Below are 15,341 nucleotides of genomic sequence, written 5' to 3'. Positions count from 1 at the left end.
AGTGCATTGAAGGTGAGTGCATCTGGCAGGATTCTTCTCTGCCTGGAACTCCACAGCATATTGGTGTTTGTGCTGACACTCTTCAATAAGAAGAAAACATACTTTTCCTAGTGGACCATGTGGCATTGGGGAAAGCACAAAGGAACTTGCAGTTTTCACTCCACCAACAGAGCAAGGTCCTCCAACATGGTGATGGCACAGGGTTGACGCCGGGGTATAGTAATCCATGTTGAGCTTTTTTGGAAAGAAATTTCCTTCCAGAGAAAGCAGGGTCCTGCTAGCTTGCTGCAAGGGACCAAGAGACAGCTAAGGCTGCTGTGTACACCAGGACTTGTAAGGTGGAACCAGGTGGAGTTGGTGGAAGTAGAACTGAACTCTAAGCAGCTGAGGAGAGATTATACTTTCCTTCTGATACTCCTATGCCAGAGCACCAGAGCCATCTGACCCCACCTGGCTTTAACGATCTTGGCTGAGGTGTCTTGAATAAAAAGACAACTCAGATGACAGGGAAGGACAACAGCTTCAAATCATCTGGTTTCTTGGTTAGAAGATGGGGATTAGGAATAAGAGAAAACCAGCAAACTGCTACATGCAAAATAGGCAAACTAAGTATATAAGCCTACTGGATTTATAGAAGAGATATTGGAACATACCAGGAAAATTTCAAGCCAAATGTATGACAACATTCCTTACACCCCTCCCACCCATTGCCATATCCCAGCTTAATGTAAAGCCTTTTGGCTTCCAAAGGCTTACAGCTATGTTTTATTGTTTAAACAGGTCAACAATTGCAATCATATGTCGACTCCAGGCAATACACAAACACGATGATGTGTTAATACACAGCAACACTTGGATGGAGTTTCTACAATTTTGCCGCTGTTAACGGTACGATGGCAGCTGGGCTGGTATCTCCTAAGGCTGCCTCTGAAAACTAGGAAGCCTATCAGTGTTGTGCCATTGCCAGAAGCCAGCGTGAGACCAGTAAACGACCTCTATTTTTAGTATAAACTCCCTTTCTGGAAATCATTTGGAGAGAAGGACTCTCACACCAACCGTACTTAAGGCTGCTTTAGAAAGGTGCTGCTCCCATCTCCAGGAAGTGTCCTTTTAACAAGAATTGAGCTGGAATGGGATACGGATGATGGCATCTTTGTAAGACAGGATGGGAGAGGATCCTACAGGCATATCTGCAAAAAACAGCTTCACCATACTGAAAGGAGAATTAAATAGTACAAAGATTCTGGCTAGTGCCTACAACAAAGACATCCAAAACACTTGGCTCTGAAGTAATTCTGTTTATTTCACACCAGGGAAGTGTGCAGCTAGGTTATGTCGATACCTTTCCAATGGATGGGATAATTTTGCTCCAATATAAATTTCCACATGCTCAGCAGCCTTTATCGTCAGGTTGCGCCTGTGGAGCAGCTACCATTAAACATAAAGCAAGCTGTCACTTCATCTCAGCTCCAACATACATTGAAAGCAACCTTTCTCAAAAGCACTTGCAAAATGTCCCTCCTGCCATGCATAAGCTTTATCTTCCCGCAGCCTGCTCAGGCAGCGATACCTCAAACAGAGCCCGGCTCACATTTTCCAGACAGGCATTTTCTACTGTTGTGTCACTGACCACAGACCTTGCAAGGCATTAATCAGGTATTAACATTCCCTGCGCTTTATTTTGCAACCCGACCGGGACAAGACCCATCATTTCTTGATTTGTTAGCACACTGGGAATTCTGAGATGCCAGAATTTTAGTGACAAATGACCCTTTACACCTACCACAGCTATCAAACAGTTGGCCTAGACTTAACCGAATCCCAGTCTCAGTCCGGTATTAGACAGATGCATAATGTACTACTTACAGCTTAACTCCTTTCTCTTAGTTTTCATACTAGCTATTTTGTCCTTTGTATTTTTTTTCAAGTTCAGAAACCTTATTAAAGTTGTTATGGAAAAAATAAATTTATTATTCAACATACTCAATTTTTTCAAAATGGAATGATCCTCTTTTGTTCTTTTTTTTTTTTTTTTTTTTGGTTTTCATTTACAACTGGTTCCATTCAGTTTGACTGTTTTTATCTTTTCTATTTATAACCAGCACCAAAAAGAAAATTACCATGGATACAGTACATATGCAAATTAGCTAATGGAAAAATATATACATTTCACTCTGTAATGAAAAACTTAAATGATATTATTGCCATGGAGAATATATCCCTGTATTATAATAAAATATCAAGCAATAATCGACTGCTAAGATTCTTTTCCACCAACAAAAAATAGCACCATACATGAGATAGTGAGAATCTACACTCAAATAACACAATTGTGCAACTAGAAATGTACAGTACTTTAGTAACAGTACAGAGTATTGTTTACAATATGGAAATACCACCACTGTAATCAAAAGAGCGTCAATCTCTTACGAACAACTAAAAAAAGTATTGTCATAGATACACGGAAACAAACAGCTTTCTTTTCACCAGTATGTAGTAACTGAGGGCAGAGCATAGCTGTAAATTCATAGTAAAGCTCCTATAAAATAAAACAGAAGTGCAGGAGTATTGAACAGAATTAAACTTTTTTATTATTGTTATTTTTCTGGCTATTATAAAATGGGAAGGTTGTCACCATATGAAGTAAGAGAATGTAATAAAGTGGAGCTGTGTCGTGCCATTGGTTTTTAATTAACGTTGGTTTCTGATTATAAAAAAGAAAAAGGATGATGCACGCTAATCTGTGGGCTGTGAGAGCAAGCGAAGGGGTTTTTTTCAGTGCTCAGACATTCAAAAGAATTCCTTGTAAATTCATGTTTCCTTAGGTAGGACCGAGAACTTGGACTCAAATGTCTTTAAATCCATGACCTAGCATACTGGGACAGGCCACAGGTCTAACTAGCCTAGTATTCTGTTCTGGACAGTGGCCAGTAGTGAATTATTAGTGAAAACCATAAGAATTAAAATCCTTCCTCTCCTATGCACCTTTCTAGGAGCCCACATTTTGCCTAGAGAGGGTGACAGATCAGCACCAGAAGGAAAAATGAGCCCTGCTATTTAAAAGCACCTTTGATTCCCATTAATAATAAATGCACATACTAGTCTTCCAAGATAAGAGAGAAGCGCGGTGGCAAATCCTTCAACAGCCCAACGTCACTATTAGTAACGCCAAAAATGATCAGGAAGGGGGTGGCATTTCATCAGGCCAGGCCACTTCATGGGCAAGAGTTGCCCGTTAAAAGAAAAACAGCAAACTCCAAACAAGCGAAGGACGTAAGGGGACTCATCTCAGTCAAACTGCTGGGAGGTGGTGTGGTGGTAGGGAGGCAGCAAGGACAGTCGCAGCCCCGCTGTACAGGGTGTCACTGTGGTATTGGCTACATCTTCCCTGTCCCCCCTGCCAGCAATATTTTCCATTGATTACTTGCTAAGTAGTTACACAACCTCTGCGTTTGGACTACAGGGTGGGAATAACAGGAGGAGGAGGTTTGATCCTGACTACAAGATGCCAAAAGAACAGCCAGTATAACAAAAATACCAAGTTGGAATCATTTCCCTGATAGAGAAAATCATCTGGGGCGCTGGAAAGCAGATCCGTTTGAGACAGGCACTTGAGAAAAGGTTGTGTGCAAATGTGCCTTTGTGCACACAGGCCAGCCCTTGTGTGCACACAGGCCAGCCCTTGTGTGCACACACGCTCAATTTGCACTACTAAACACAGATGCGGATGTGGAGCCCACACAGTCTGTTGATGAACGTTAGCTCCTTGTGCTTGAAAAACTTAGCCCTTAATAAAATGCTAATGAGTTATTCCAGTGAGGTCCTGGATATTGAAAGGATTGTAATAAGCAAAAAGTTGCTTTAAATCTATGTTAGGTACTAAGAGTCTTTATCCCTCCTTGCATTGAAAAAAAAAAAAAAGAGGCAACAGCAACAAAGACAACTTGAGGACAGGTATGAGCTGCAACCCAGACTGGCCCGGGGACTGGGGGCAGTAGCTGGGGCTCGTCCCGTGCTCATCTCCAAAGAATAAAACAGTAACACGCAGTTCTAGAGCGAGTACAAAGCTGCAATTCATCCAAACGGCTCTGTTCGTATCATGAAGAGTGGGCTGTAACTTAACCACTGCACAACTGGCCTTGGACCCTGGCAAGGAAAATGATACGTGTTGGAGCAAGATATGATAGAGAGACATTGATCTGTAGGACTAATGGAGGGGACAAACTCTGCCCTGGGTAGAGCTCCCGTTTCAAGTCTCACATCTCAGAGAGGAGTTTGGTTTAAAGTGCAGAGACGTGGAAGGGAGTATCATCTACGCAGCACTTGCTAAGTGCTCTGATAGCACCAATCTGATAGCACCAAACCTGATAGCACCACGGAAGTAAGACAGGAAACATTAAAATACAGCGAGTAAAATCCTAACCCTTACTGAAGGCGATGGAAGGCTTAGCCTTATGGCTTCAACAAGCTCAAGATTACACTTTGAATGTCTTGTATCCCTGACTACTTTTGACTCAAAAGGCTACATAACCTCAGATGTATGCAAGAGCCAAGAGAGAGGAAACCCCTGTTCTGCTCTCCACTCTGTCCTTCATACAAAGGCTGTTCCAAATCCTGTTTCTGTACCAACCCTATCCAGTTTCATGGTCCTCTTAAATAAACCACATTCAGTCTCATTATCAGATTGACTTCTAAAAACTGTAGAGAGATCAGACCAAGCGATCCCTCAGTAAGCTCTACTGGATGAAATGATTTCTGGCTTCTCACATCTCATGTAAATGGTTCTTGCTTAAAAATAACTATCTACCGCTGTTAATAAGCTTTCATTTCATTAAGCTCAGATAAAAATTAAGTTTCATAAAAGAAACTATATTATTCTGGGGAAAAGAGAGAGAAGATCATTATTTTAAATCAGAAAGAAGAGCAGTCCCTATTAGTTGCTCTAAAAATACGACTTGGAATGTTGGATATAATTGTACTGAGTTTTCTGCAGGAATTTCAGAGATGTCCATTCTCTGCTATCAGTTTTCACAAGCTTTTAACAGCAAATCCTCTCTTTAAATTAAGCCTTTCATTTATGTGTCACTCCAAGCCCACTCCACAGTGGGAGAACTGCTGGGAATTGAAAACATCAGATGAAAGCCAAGATTAAAAGATTGAGTAATGTCTCTACCTTTGCTGAATTATTTTGCCAGAGGCCTTCCTCCATGGAGGTACCCATAACCTTAGTCACTGTAATCACTTTGCAACTCTTGTCCTGTAATGGTAGCAAGCCATCCAGTGGCTGGTGATTTAATATATTAAAGTAAAAAGCATTAATGAAAAATGTAAGGATGTCGAAATACGATAAAATGATTGGCTCCTTGAGATGACTCTTTCTGTTTGGTTTGGTTTTTGGTTTTTTTTTGTTTGGTTTGTTTTTTGTTTTTGTTTTTTTTTTTTAAGGTGGATGAGTGGATTACTTTGGTATCCAGTCTGTAGAATTAGTTTCAAGTCTTATTAGGTATGCTTTGGAATCCACCACATTGTAGCAACTCATGAAGTTCCAGTACTCAGACCTACTAGTCCGTGATTTACATACAAATAGCTGTAACACCCTAAGAAGTAGCACAGGTTCATTAACTCTTCTGCTGCATCTTGTTTGCATAAAAGTCTCTGCAAGTCTGGCAACAGCGCTGATACCACCGCATGTCTTGGCACAGATTCTTCTCCCGGATCACCCTGCAGTACACTGTCCACTGGTCGCCTGTGCACTTGTACGTGAGAGCAGCTTTGGACGAGAAAAGAAAGGAGAAACTAGCAGATTAGCCAGAGAACAGCATTGCGGGTGTGATCAAAATCACTGCATATGAGGGAAGAAAGGGCCAATCTCGCTGTCAGCACTGGAGATCAGATGATGTTCTTCCTACCGAAAATACCAGGCTCCTGGAAGTGCTTTCTGCAAGGGTGTAGCTGGACATGGCGGGGGAGCGCAAATCTCCTCATGTTGTACTTATTTTGCCTCAGTGACAAACAGGCCCAGATGAATAAAATCTCTAAGGCATCGGCCTAGATTTAAGCACACGAACAGCTCACAGCGATCAATGGGAAGCTGCGTGCTCCCAGGGAGAGCACTCGCGCTGTGCTGAGGAGTAGCAACCATCCTCTCGGGGAAAAAAGCTTTTACAGAGGAGCAAAATCAAACCCAGTTTGATGGAGGTGAAGCTAAATTAATAGTAGAAATAATACTTCTTAGTGTAGCAAAAAGAGTAGGACAAGAATTAGTTATTGGGAGGGAGGAATGGACAGCAGAAGCTGCCTCAGACTGACAAAAGGTTTGTGCAGGGTGAGAAAGCAGCACGAAGACACTGGTGCGGAATTCGTTGACAACATCATTAAAGGGTCACAGATGCTTTTATAAAAAAGTCATGGTAGCGAAACCGTGCACTTGATAAAAATGCACACATACAGTGAGTGCTTTTTATGGTGTGTGATTTATAAACTGTATGCAGGATTCTTAGAAATGCTGTGGTAACTGGAAAATCTTTTCAGTTAATATTGTGGCCTCTGAGTTTGGGAAAAATGGTCTAATTGAAGAACATCAAAAGGTGCTGGCCCAGCAGCATCCTGAGTCCCCTGTTCTTCATCTCTGCCTGATGAAACCGGGAAAGGCTCTTATCCTGTATTTAGCTGTGAGTCTCAGTGCCAAGCACCAGAAAATGATGGCAGCAAAACTGGTAGGTTTGTCACTTCATTCAGTTGGACAAGAAACAAAAGTTTGACAGAATCTGATGAAATGAAGTTGCACTGTCCCAGAAAAAAAAAGGAACATTAAGCCAATTTAAAAAAGCTGATAGGGAGAAAAAAACCTTTGAGTGGAAGCGACCATCCTAAATGGGAGGAGGGTAGAGCTGCTTCTGAGTCTGCCAGCAGTGGAAGGGTTATTTGAGGGGGTCTGATCTGCAGCACCCCCCACTAGCTATGGTTCCAGCCAGGCACAGCATTCAGAAAACGTGATGCAGGTGAATAAATCACACATCTTGCAAGAACAGCTAAGACAGACCTTATGAATCTGAGATGAGAGGCTTTATATAATAGAAAGACACTGAGCCACAGCCAAGGCTAGGCCTCCAGTATTTCAGAGGTCCAAGGTCCCTCATGGGTTGTGAAGTAAGATATGTAGGAGTAAGACATGTAGACTTACATGAAGTAAGCATGTCTAGGAAACGACATGGGTCAGGTGCCTGAGGAACAGAATAAACCCTCTCTGAATTTGTCACCGCTGAGGGATGCTGGACACAGATGTAAAAGCCAGTTGAGGTGAACCCCACACTTACATACTTCTGAAAATGTTACCTGGGATGAAAAACATTCCGGAGTGGACAAGGCAGCATGGGTTTTGTAGACTACTGGAATTTTTTTCAGTATAATTTTTTTTGGTGAGGTTTCCATTGCAGAAAACAGAAAATTTTGTTTAGAGATAATCCAATGAGAATTTGTTTATAAGCAGGAAGAACAAAACACTCAATGATACATCTTTCTGCTAATATTAAATATCATTGTTTCTGGCCCTGGTAATTCCAAACCCAGTTTAGAAACAAAAGCATCCCAAATTACTTGCAGATTACTTTCAGCAGGGACTTGAGCCTCCTCAGTCTTCTAAACACGTGAGCTTTTTATTGCTTTGTCCTAAAATGTGAATTAGGATGGATTTCTTGTCTCATCAGTGTATCAAGGGCTTACATCTCAAATGAAATGTTTTCCTTGCACTATGCTCTTAGTGCAAAAATATCTGGGAAGTACTCTCATATGTTCTTTAAACAAAAGAGGTTAGAAGCTCCCCAGTACTTCTTGCATTTGCAAGAATAAAATTTCCCATATTCTTCTAAACATCTGTTAAACTTTTGGGAAACATATTTCAGTTCAGAAGCTTCAAGTCCAGTCCTAGTTGGAGTGTTATTTAATACTGGACAGTGCTATTAGAAAATGGTTCTCTATTACTTAGCAACTCTGCCTTTTCACGTGTATTAGAGGCTTCTTAGCCTACAAGACTGGCTCTTCTGGGAGGGCGGAGGCTGTTCTTTCTGCTAAGCTCTTAGAAGCATTGTTTACAACCCAGTCTCTTGTACTGGAAAGTAATGGGAGGCACCGATGAGGCTGTCAGTGTAGCTGATGGCTTAGTTTAGCTTCATCTTACTGGTGATGATGTGTGAAATGTAAAGAAACCAGCTTGGTTCTTGGAGCTGTGGCTGAAAACACAGGGCTGAAGTTTGGAAAAATGTATTTATATCCCCTTATAAACTGAACAAATATGATGTGGAAAATCATGGATTCCCACAATTTTGTATTAACAGGAGTATTCTTAACTAGAGCCATTTCTTAAATACAGTGTTAAGGTGTTTCAGGAAACAGGTGGCTTATCACCATACTCTCATCTCAGCCAGGTACACAGGGGATGCAAGGAGGGTGAGGAGGACAGTGACAGAAAATCAAAGGTTCACAGAGGCTGGATGCTCTCTTCCCACCCTGGACAAATTAATTCATCAAACCACATTCTTGTGGCAGCAAATGAAAAGAAAAAAGGAAAACCAAACAGCGATGCTCTACTTGTCAAGGTCATGTACTTTTCTTGGGGCACAGATGAATAAATTATCACTTTACACTGGCCACAGTGAAAACAGGGTGTGAAGGTGTTTGTGACAGCAAAAGATAGGCCTGGCAGCTCCCTCACCTCGCTGATCAATCAATCAATTACCCACCCACCATTTGTGTGCTCCTGTTGGTCTCTGAGTTGCTGCTCCAGCTTGGACACTCTGAGGCAGAGACTGATGGATAAGAGAGGACCTATCCACACTAGACTCTTAGTCTAGAGTCTGACTTGGGAGGGGTGGGTCTGCTAATTTCTGGCCCTGGGCAATGCTCCGAAGCCCCACTTTTATCACACTGGGCACACTGGGACCCTGGGCTTTATCTGGTTCTTTGCAGGTGGCATCTTCCCCTCTCCCCCCCTCCCCGGCACCCCTCACTCACCAAGTCTGGGCGAGGTAATTGTGTTGACATTTATCTTCTCATTGCAGACCTCTTGGTGGCACTGCCTGTAGGCCGCTGGCTTGGACAGGACAGGACACTCATTGCCGTGGCGCCCGGTGACTTTGTGCATACACTGGACCACGCGTGACTGGAGGCCCTTCCCACAGGTTGAGGAGCACTAGAGGAGAGAAGGCACTGAGACGTGGTCCAAGCAGAGTAGCTTCGAAATCACATACAAACATACACCCGAAAAATCACTGCTGGAGCTGAAGTCTGCAGCAGGCTGGCAGCTCACTGTGGTGCTGAGGACTCAACAACAGGCACATCATGTCAGCCAAGGACTCTTCCTACAGCTGTTGCACTTGTCCATGATGATTTTGCTGTGAGCAGAGGAACTGTCCTGTTGTCTTTCTGTCTGGACTTGCCCTGAGTTCATCTATACTGACTGTCCTTGTGGATATCCACGAGGTTCAAGCAGGCAAAAATGCAATTCCCTCCACAAAGAGGCAAAGCTGGAAAACGTATACTGCTTAATTATGGACGAGCAGCTTCCACCTCCTTCTATGTGAGGAACCCAGTGGTCCTGGTTGCCTTGTTTTAAAAGCTCTCTCCGAGTCTTGGGTGGTCTAACAAGGCTTCCTCCACAGACAAGATGACCACTGCCAGGCACTGATAGAAGATAAAACCAAGGATTACAGCAGAGGCAGGCAGCTTCTACTGTATGCCCAGACCTCTAGAGAAGCTCTGTTCCAGTATTCGGGAGAACACATCAGGTATTCAAGTATTCACTCTCATCTATCCCTGCTAACTGTCTGGCACTTGTCTGTCCTCCTGGGAGCAATTGCAAATCGTACTCCACGAGTTTTGGCTTCTATTAGCCAGGAGGCCCTGCCTGTTCATATGCTCTCTTTGTTGTCATACAATTGGAGTCCCTATCTCTCCCTCCCTCTTCCTCTGGCCCAGTCGCTTGTGATTTACAATGTCCTACTTGCAAGCTGTTCAATTTTAATAAAGCAAACACAGTGAACACAGTGAGGTGCACCAGCTGGAGTTAATAAAAGAACCTTGTATTTAAAATAAAGAAACAATGGGTTGCAGGACTTTGGTAAGGTTCCTATTTCTGCTAAAGCCACACACAAGCTGTGTGTGGGGAGAGGAGGAGGTGGAGGAAAACTCAGGAGATATAATTAGGATGATGTCAAAAAGATCATGTTTTCTCTCCTCTGCTGTTCCTGAACAAAGTCAGGGCAGTGGAGTTCTCTCCCTGAAAAACACTATCGCCTCAGAGCGGTACTTCTTAAAAACAGCAGGCCAAGCATGGAAGAGGCTCAAAAGATGTGTACCACCAAGGTTGGACTGAAGTCCTAGTACTAAGGAGGTGTATGAAGTGTGGATGCTTGTAAGACTGGGACCCAGGGGCGAAAGAACTCATGGATGTACATAGGCCTCCACCTCTCCCATCTATGGGTGAAAGCACAGCAAAGATGTGGTCATTTTGTTCTGGAAGTCACAAAAAAACCTGCTGCTTCTCAAAGATCATCTGATACAAGAAGTATCTTTATTTCCCCCCTATACTCCACCTGCTCTGTATTCCTATTCTTTCTCCTAGTGCCTTTCTCTAGGACTGAACTTCTCCATTCAGAACCACCTCTGGATCAGATTCCTTCTGGACTTTGCCACTGAGCCACCCTGGTGTGCAGTTTACCTCTGTGTTTCCAGCTACGCAGCCCCTCCCCGACCCGATTATTGTATTCTGAAGGTAGCAGTCATGCTATATTAATATTTTACATGTATTTTGGAACTTTTTTTTTTCAAATAAATAAGTGGGTTTTTCCTTTCCATCCTTCTTATTTCCACACACTAGTTTACGACAGATTTTTTGCATTTTTTCAGATGTTGACTTTACATCAAAACTTGGTCACTGTCTATTAATACCTCAACAATGGTTATGGTATTTAGGACTATGCTGAACGAGCCCTTCCCTTGTATGCCCTCCAGTGAGCTATTTCAAAAAGTTCCTTATTTAAACCCCCTTTATAACTTGAGCTCCTGCAGTGAAATGTAGGCATTTCATTAGTCTTGGGTGTCCCTCTGCTCTCCCCAGCACCATGTGCCCTCAGTGACTTCTACCAGCCTGGAAACCAGTCAGGCATGGCCATTACATTTGGATTTAAAGTTAAAAATTTTTATCCTGATAAATGCAACTATTAGGCCCTTCCACTTCACCAGTCATACGCAACCTCTAATCCTCAGGATTTCAAGGGCACTTTTAGTCTTTGGAGTGCTTTACTAATCTTAATCCTCACAAAACTCCTTGCAAGGGGACTGAATTGTACATCCATTTCATGAACAGAACAGCTCTTATCACACAGACATAAAATAACCCATTCAGGCCATGGGGTTCCTTCACGTGATTGTAATATAGCGAGTCTGAAACCTCTGCCTCTGCCTTTTAGGCACTCCTTGTGCTTATGAATGCTCTTAAGAGAGAGGAAAAAATAAAAAAAAAAAGAAAAAAAAAAAGAAGGAAAGGAAGAAAAAAGCATTTTTCTCAGAAGGTCAATAAGGTTTTCAGATACCAATATACAAACACTCACCTACCTTTGTCTGTGTTCCTGTCTCTGCATTTGTTAACCAGCAAGGAGGGCAAACAATGAAACTTTTTCCACAGACACTGCCAACTCCAATCCTTAGACAAATAACAGCAGAGTTTTTGCCCGAAGCAGTTTTATTCCTTCTCCTGGGAGACTGGGATCATCACCTATGCTATGCAATTAGTTTTTCACAGCCAGGAAGACAGATTTTAACATCTTTCTTGAACTCTTTTGGGCTTGGCAGCTAAAGGAAGGTTGGACATCTGGCTTATTTTAAGACGAAATTTTCAACTCTGTACTTGGATAGCCTCTTTCCTAGGAATTTCAATAGGAAATAGGAATAGATACAAAATACATACAAAGGGGGAATTGTTACTCACGCTGCACTATGAAGAAAGGACATCATTAAAAGAGGCATAAAAATCAAACTCCAACTGAACAGCAAATTCCCATAAATACCTTTCCTCCTGCTCTGGACAGCTAAATGCATTGCTATGGCCTCTCTGCTCTCAAATATTTTTGGAGCAAGTAAGTATATCTATGGAACAGTTTTCAGGGCTAGGTTCACTCTGTGCCCTCTGATATAGGACCCTCAGGCTTGGACCCAGGTTATGAGTCATAGAATCATAGAATCATTCAGGTTGGAAAAGACCCTTGGGATCATCGAGTCCAACCATCTACCCTACTCTACAAAGTTTTGCCCTGCACCATATCCCCCAACACCACATCTAAACGACTCTTAAACTCATCCAAGGACGGTGAACTCAACCACCTCCCTGGGCAGCCCGTTCCAGTGTCTGATCACTCTTACTGTGAAGAACTCTTCCTAATGTCCAGTCTAAACCTACCCTGTTGCAACTTGAAGCCATTCCCTCTTGTTCTATCGCTATTCGCTTGTGAGAAGAGACCAGCACCAACCTCGTTTCAGTAAGGAAAGGTGCTGGGGCCTTCTTGCAAACAGAGGAACTTCCTGGCAGCCAACACTGCCAGAGGGAATGTGTCGCTTGTGGCAGAGCTGGGGGGGCAAGACATATCAGCTTGTGGGCTGTGGGGGTAAAAATAACGTTACAGCCCAGCACCTCATCCAGCTTCTCCATAGCTGGTACGGTTTCACTGTGCAGAACACCAGGAGGCTCCAGTGCCACGTGGTGAAACTGCACTGGTTGTATTTGAAATGCTGTTGATGGAAAACTGACTTTTTTGGGGCAAATATTCACTTGTTGCATTGGTATTAACAAAAATACTCTGAAAATTGCAAGAGCCTTTACAAGTATTGATGTAACTCTCAAGATACGCCCATGTTTTGATGCCACGATGGGGTGAAGTGATCTGGGAATGTGGAGGACCGGGTTTGGAACCTGGTTCGGAGCTGCGTGGATCTCTGCCTGCCGCCTGAGCTGCTACGCAAGTACTGAGAGAAAACCCACAGGCCACTGGCCTACTTTTGGGGAGCTTCTCCAAGCTGGGGACTCAGAGAAGTTGGGAGAAGCTCGGAGAAGCTGGTTCAATAGAGACACCGGTGTCAAACAAAGAAGTGGGTTTTTTTTCCCTTCCACCCGGCATTGCCAGTGATATCACTATCAGAAAAATGCATACGCAAAATTCATGTAGTTTAACTATAATGCACTAAACTGACAATATAGCCATTGTATATTGGAAATCCACCCCCATGCACAGATCAAAGGATTGTTCAGCACTGTAAAAAAGAGGGGGTTAATGAACAGTTACAAAAAGTGACCCTAATGAGAGCCTTTGTAACTCCCAGTTCAAACACTGCTCGAGAAGGCAAAAGGAAGACAAAAATGCCTCCATTCACATTCTTTGGCAGTAACATGCAAGCCGGTGGGGATATCCAGAAGGAAATAAACTCACAAATTGTCAAGGCAGCAGCTGCATTCATCAGCTTAAAGAAGATTTACTTACTGAAAAACTCCAACCTTAAGACCAAGCTATGATTTTTCAACTGGAATGCTATTTCCACCTTAGGATACTGATAGGAAAGCTTGAAATCTACCAAAGCTGCTGACAGATGTCTAATTGCTTTGAAAGCAAATGCCTCAGGAGAATATAAGGTATTAAAATAGAATGAATTTACAGTAAGTGCTGAGATCTGTCAGGGTCTTCATCAACTCCTGATCTACAAAAGATAGCCAGAGAAAGAGAGGGGAATAAGAATGAATGAAGCCAGGGCAGGGCTGCCGTTGGGCAGCAGGAGAAATGCATAAGAGAGACCAGTCCAAAGAATCCCTGCGCTGAGGGCTTAATGGGGACAGAGAAAGGTACAGATTTACCACTGCAGAGGACAGGCTGTGATCTGTACAGGACTGAATGGGATAATGAAGCATTTCTTTTGCTTTAGCTGAGGGCTGCTGGCTGGGCATGGATGCATTCCGACCACGTCACCTTTAAAAACGTCACTTTTCTAACCTCTAAGAGATAGATGTTAGTCTTTTTCGTAAGAGACTTGCTTTTTCCAGCAGAAGGTCATAGCATCCCTTCAGCCGATCCTCAAAGTACTCCAATATTTAGAAGGCTGATCTGTTGGAGGGAGATATAGTTCAAGATGACTGTCATAACTAAGCTGAAGGCAAGATGTTTTTTTTCTTGATTCATCGGCCTGCAGTCATCTGATGTTTAGAGATACTGGTTTGTCCCCAATTTGCTGAAAGTTGCTGAAGCCAAGGATAACACTATGGCTAAAGCTCCAATATTCAGAGACAGAGTCCTGCTTTACTGACTTCAGAATTCAAGTATTTCAAGGCGTTAGGATAGGGTAGAGTGTTTTTTTCCCCCCAGGGGTCTTATTTTTTGCCTCTATGAAAGTCAGAAAGAAAGCAAGATAAGTTTCTATTAATAACATTCTAACACAGCATCTGAGATGAATGACAAATGTCCTGTAATTGCTCCATTCCTGAGACCTTAATAGTATACATGTGTGCGCTCTGAAAGTCAGTGCTCCGCACACCTTAACATCAGGCTTTTTATGAGCATCACTAATTTAAACTCTATAGCTCTAGCTGAAAAGCAGCATGCAATATGCTTTCATAAACACCAGGTCAATTTTCACCATGGCATCATGCTAAAGAAAGAAATTTGTGTCTTTTCACTGATAAGATCTAATTAGCCCAAAGCAAACCGTAGGCTGTTTTTCAAGCTTCCTTGTTCTTTTCTTTTCTTTCTTTCTTTTTTTTTTTTTTTTCCTTTTTTCTTCTTTTTGAACCCCAGATCTGTAAAGAGAACATATCTGGTCTTGCTTACAACAATCTTTCATTTGGAAACTTTTGTGAAATGACTGATTTGTTTAATTTGGCCAAGAAAAAATGCATACCCTTCTGACTCAGTATGGGAAGAAACAATAAATTAGAGCAGAAAATGCTCATGGCTGATATGACAGTATCTTAGACGGAAAAGAGAAAAGCAATCCTTGCAAACTGCCTACAGCTGTGCTTTCAAACAGCATGACCCTAAGGAACAAGACCTGACCAGTACATCCAGCATGTCTCACTGCATAATTAAGCTTGACTTTGCTATTCTGAAAAGTTCCATTGTGTACAGAGAGTTCAGAGATTAAGAGCTGAATACATGAATATTCTGGGTAGTGACAGTACCCCTAAGTACTTGTGCAATGCAGCCCAGGTGGATGCTAATGAAGAAATGCCATTTAATTCATTATACCAATCAGGCAGAATTTACTTCTCACAAGCTTTCAAACTGGATTTCAAGAACAGGATCAAGCAG

The 15,341-nt window shown here is 42.5% G+C and overlaps 1 protein-coding gene across 1 annotated transcript in view; it reads right to left on the bottom strand.

Annotated features, from left to right (window-relative positions):
- Positions 1 to 5,442: 5,442 nt before the first annotated feature.
- ADAMTS17 (ADAM metallopeptidase with thrombospondin type 1 motif 17) overlaps positions 5,443 to 15,341 on the bottom strand; it is a 185,713-nt gene continuing 175,814 nt past the window's right edge. The window contains exons 21-22 of the mRNA XM_074155909.1: positions 9,010 to 9,187; positions 5,443 to 5,770 (exon numbers count right to left, since the gene is read on the bottom strand). Coding sequence (XP_074012010.1) covers positions 5,619 to 5,770; positions 9,010 to 9,187 — 330 coding nt within the window. The 3' untranslated portion in view covers positions 5,443 to 5,618. The remainder of the gene's footprint in view (positions 5,771 to 9,009; positions 9,188 to 15,341) is intronic.

This window comes from Numenius arquata, chromosome 11 (genome assembly GCF_964106895.1).
Source record: "Numenius arquata chromosome 11, bNumArq3.hap1.1, whole genome shotgun sequence".
Lineage (NCBI taxonomy): Eukaryota > Metazoa > Chordata > Aves > Charadriiformes > Scolopacidae > Numenius > Numenius arquata.
The sequence above is the reverse complement of the archived record's forward strand: the minus strand, read 5'-3'. Positions and strand labels throughout refer to the sequence as shown.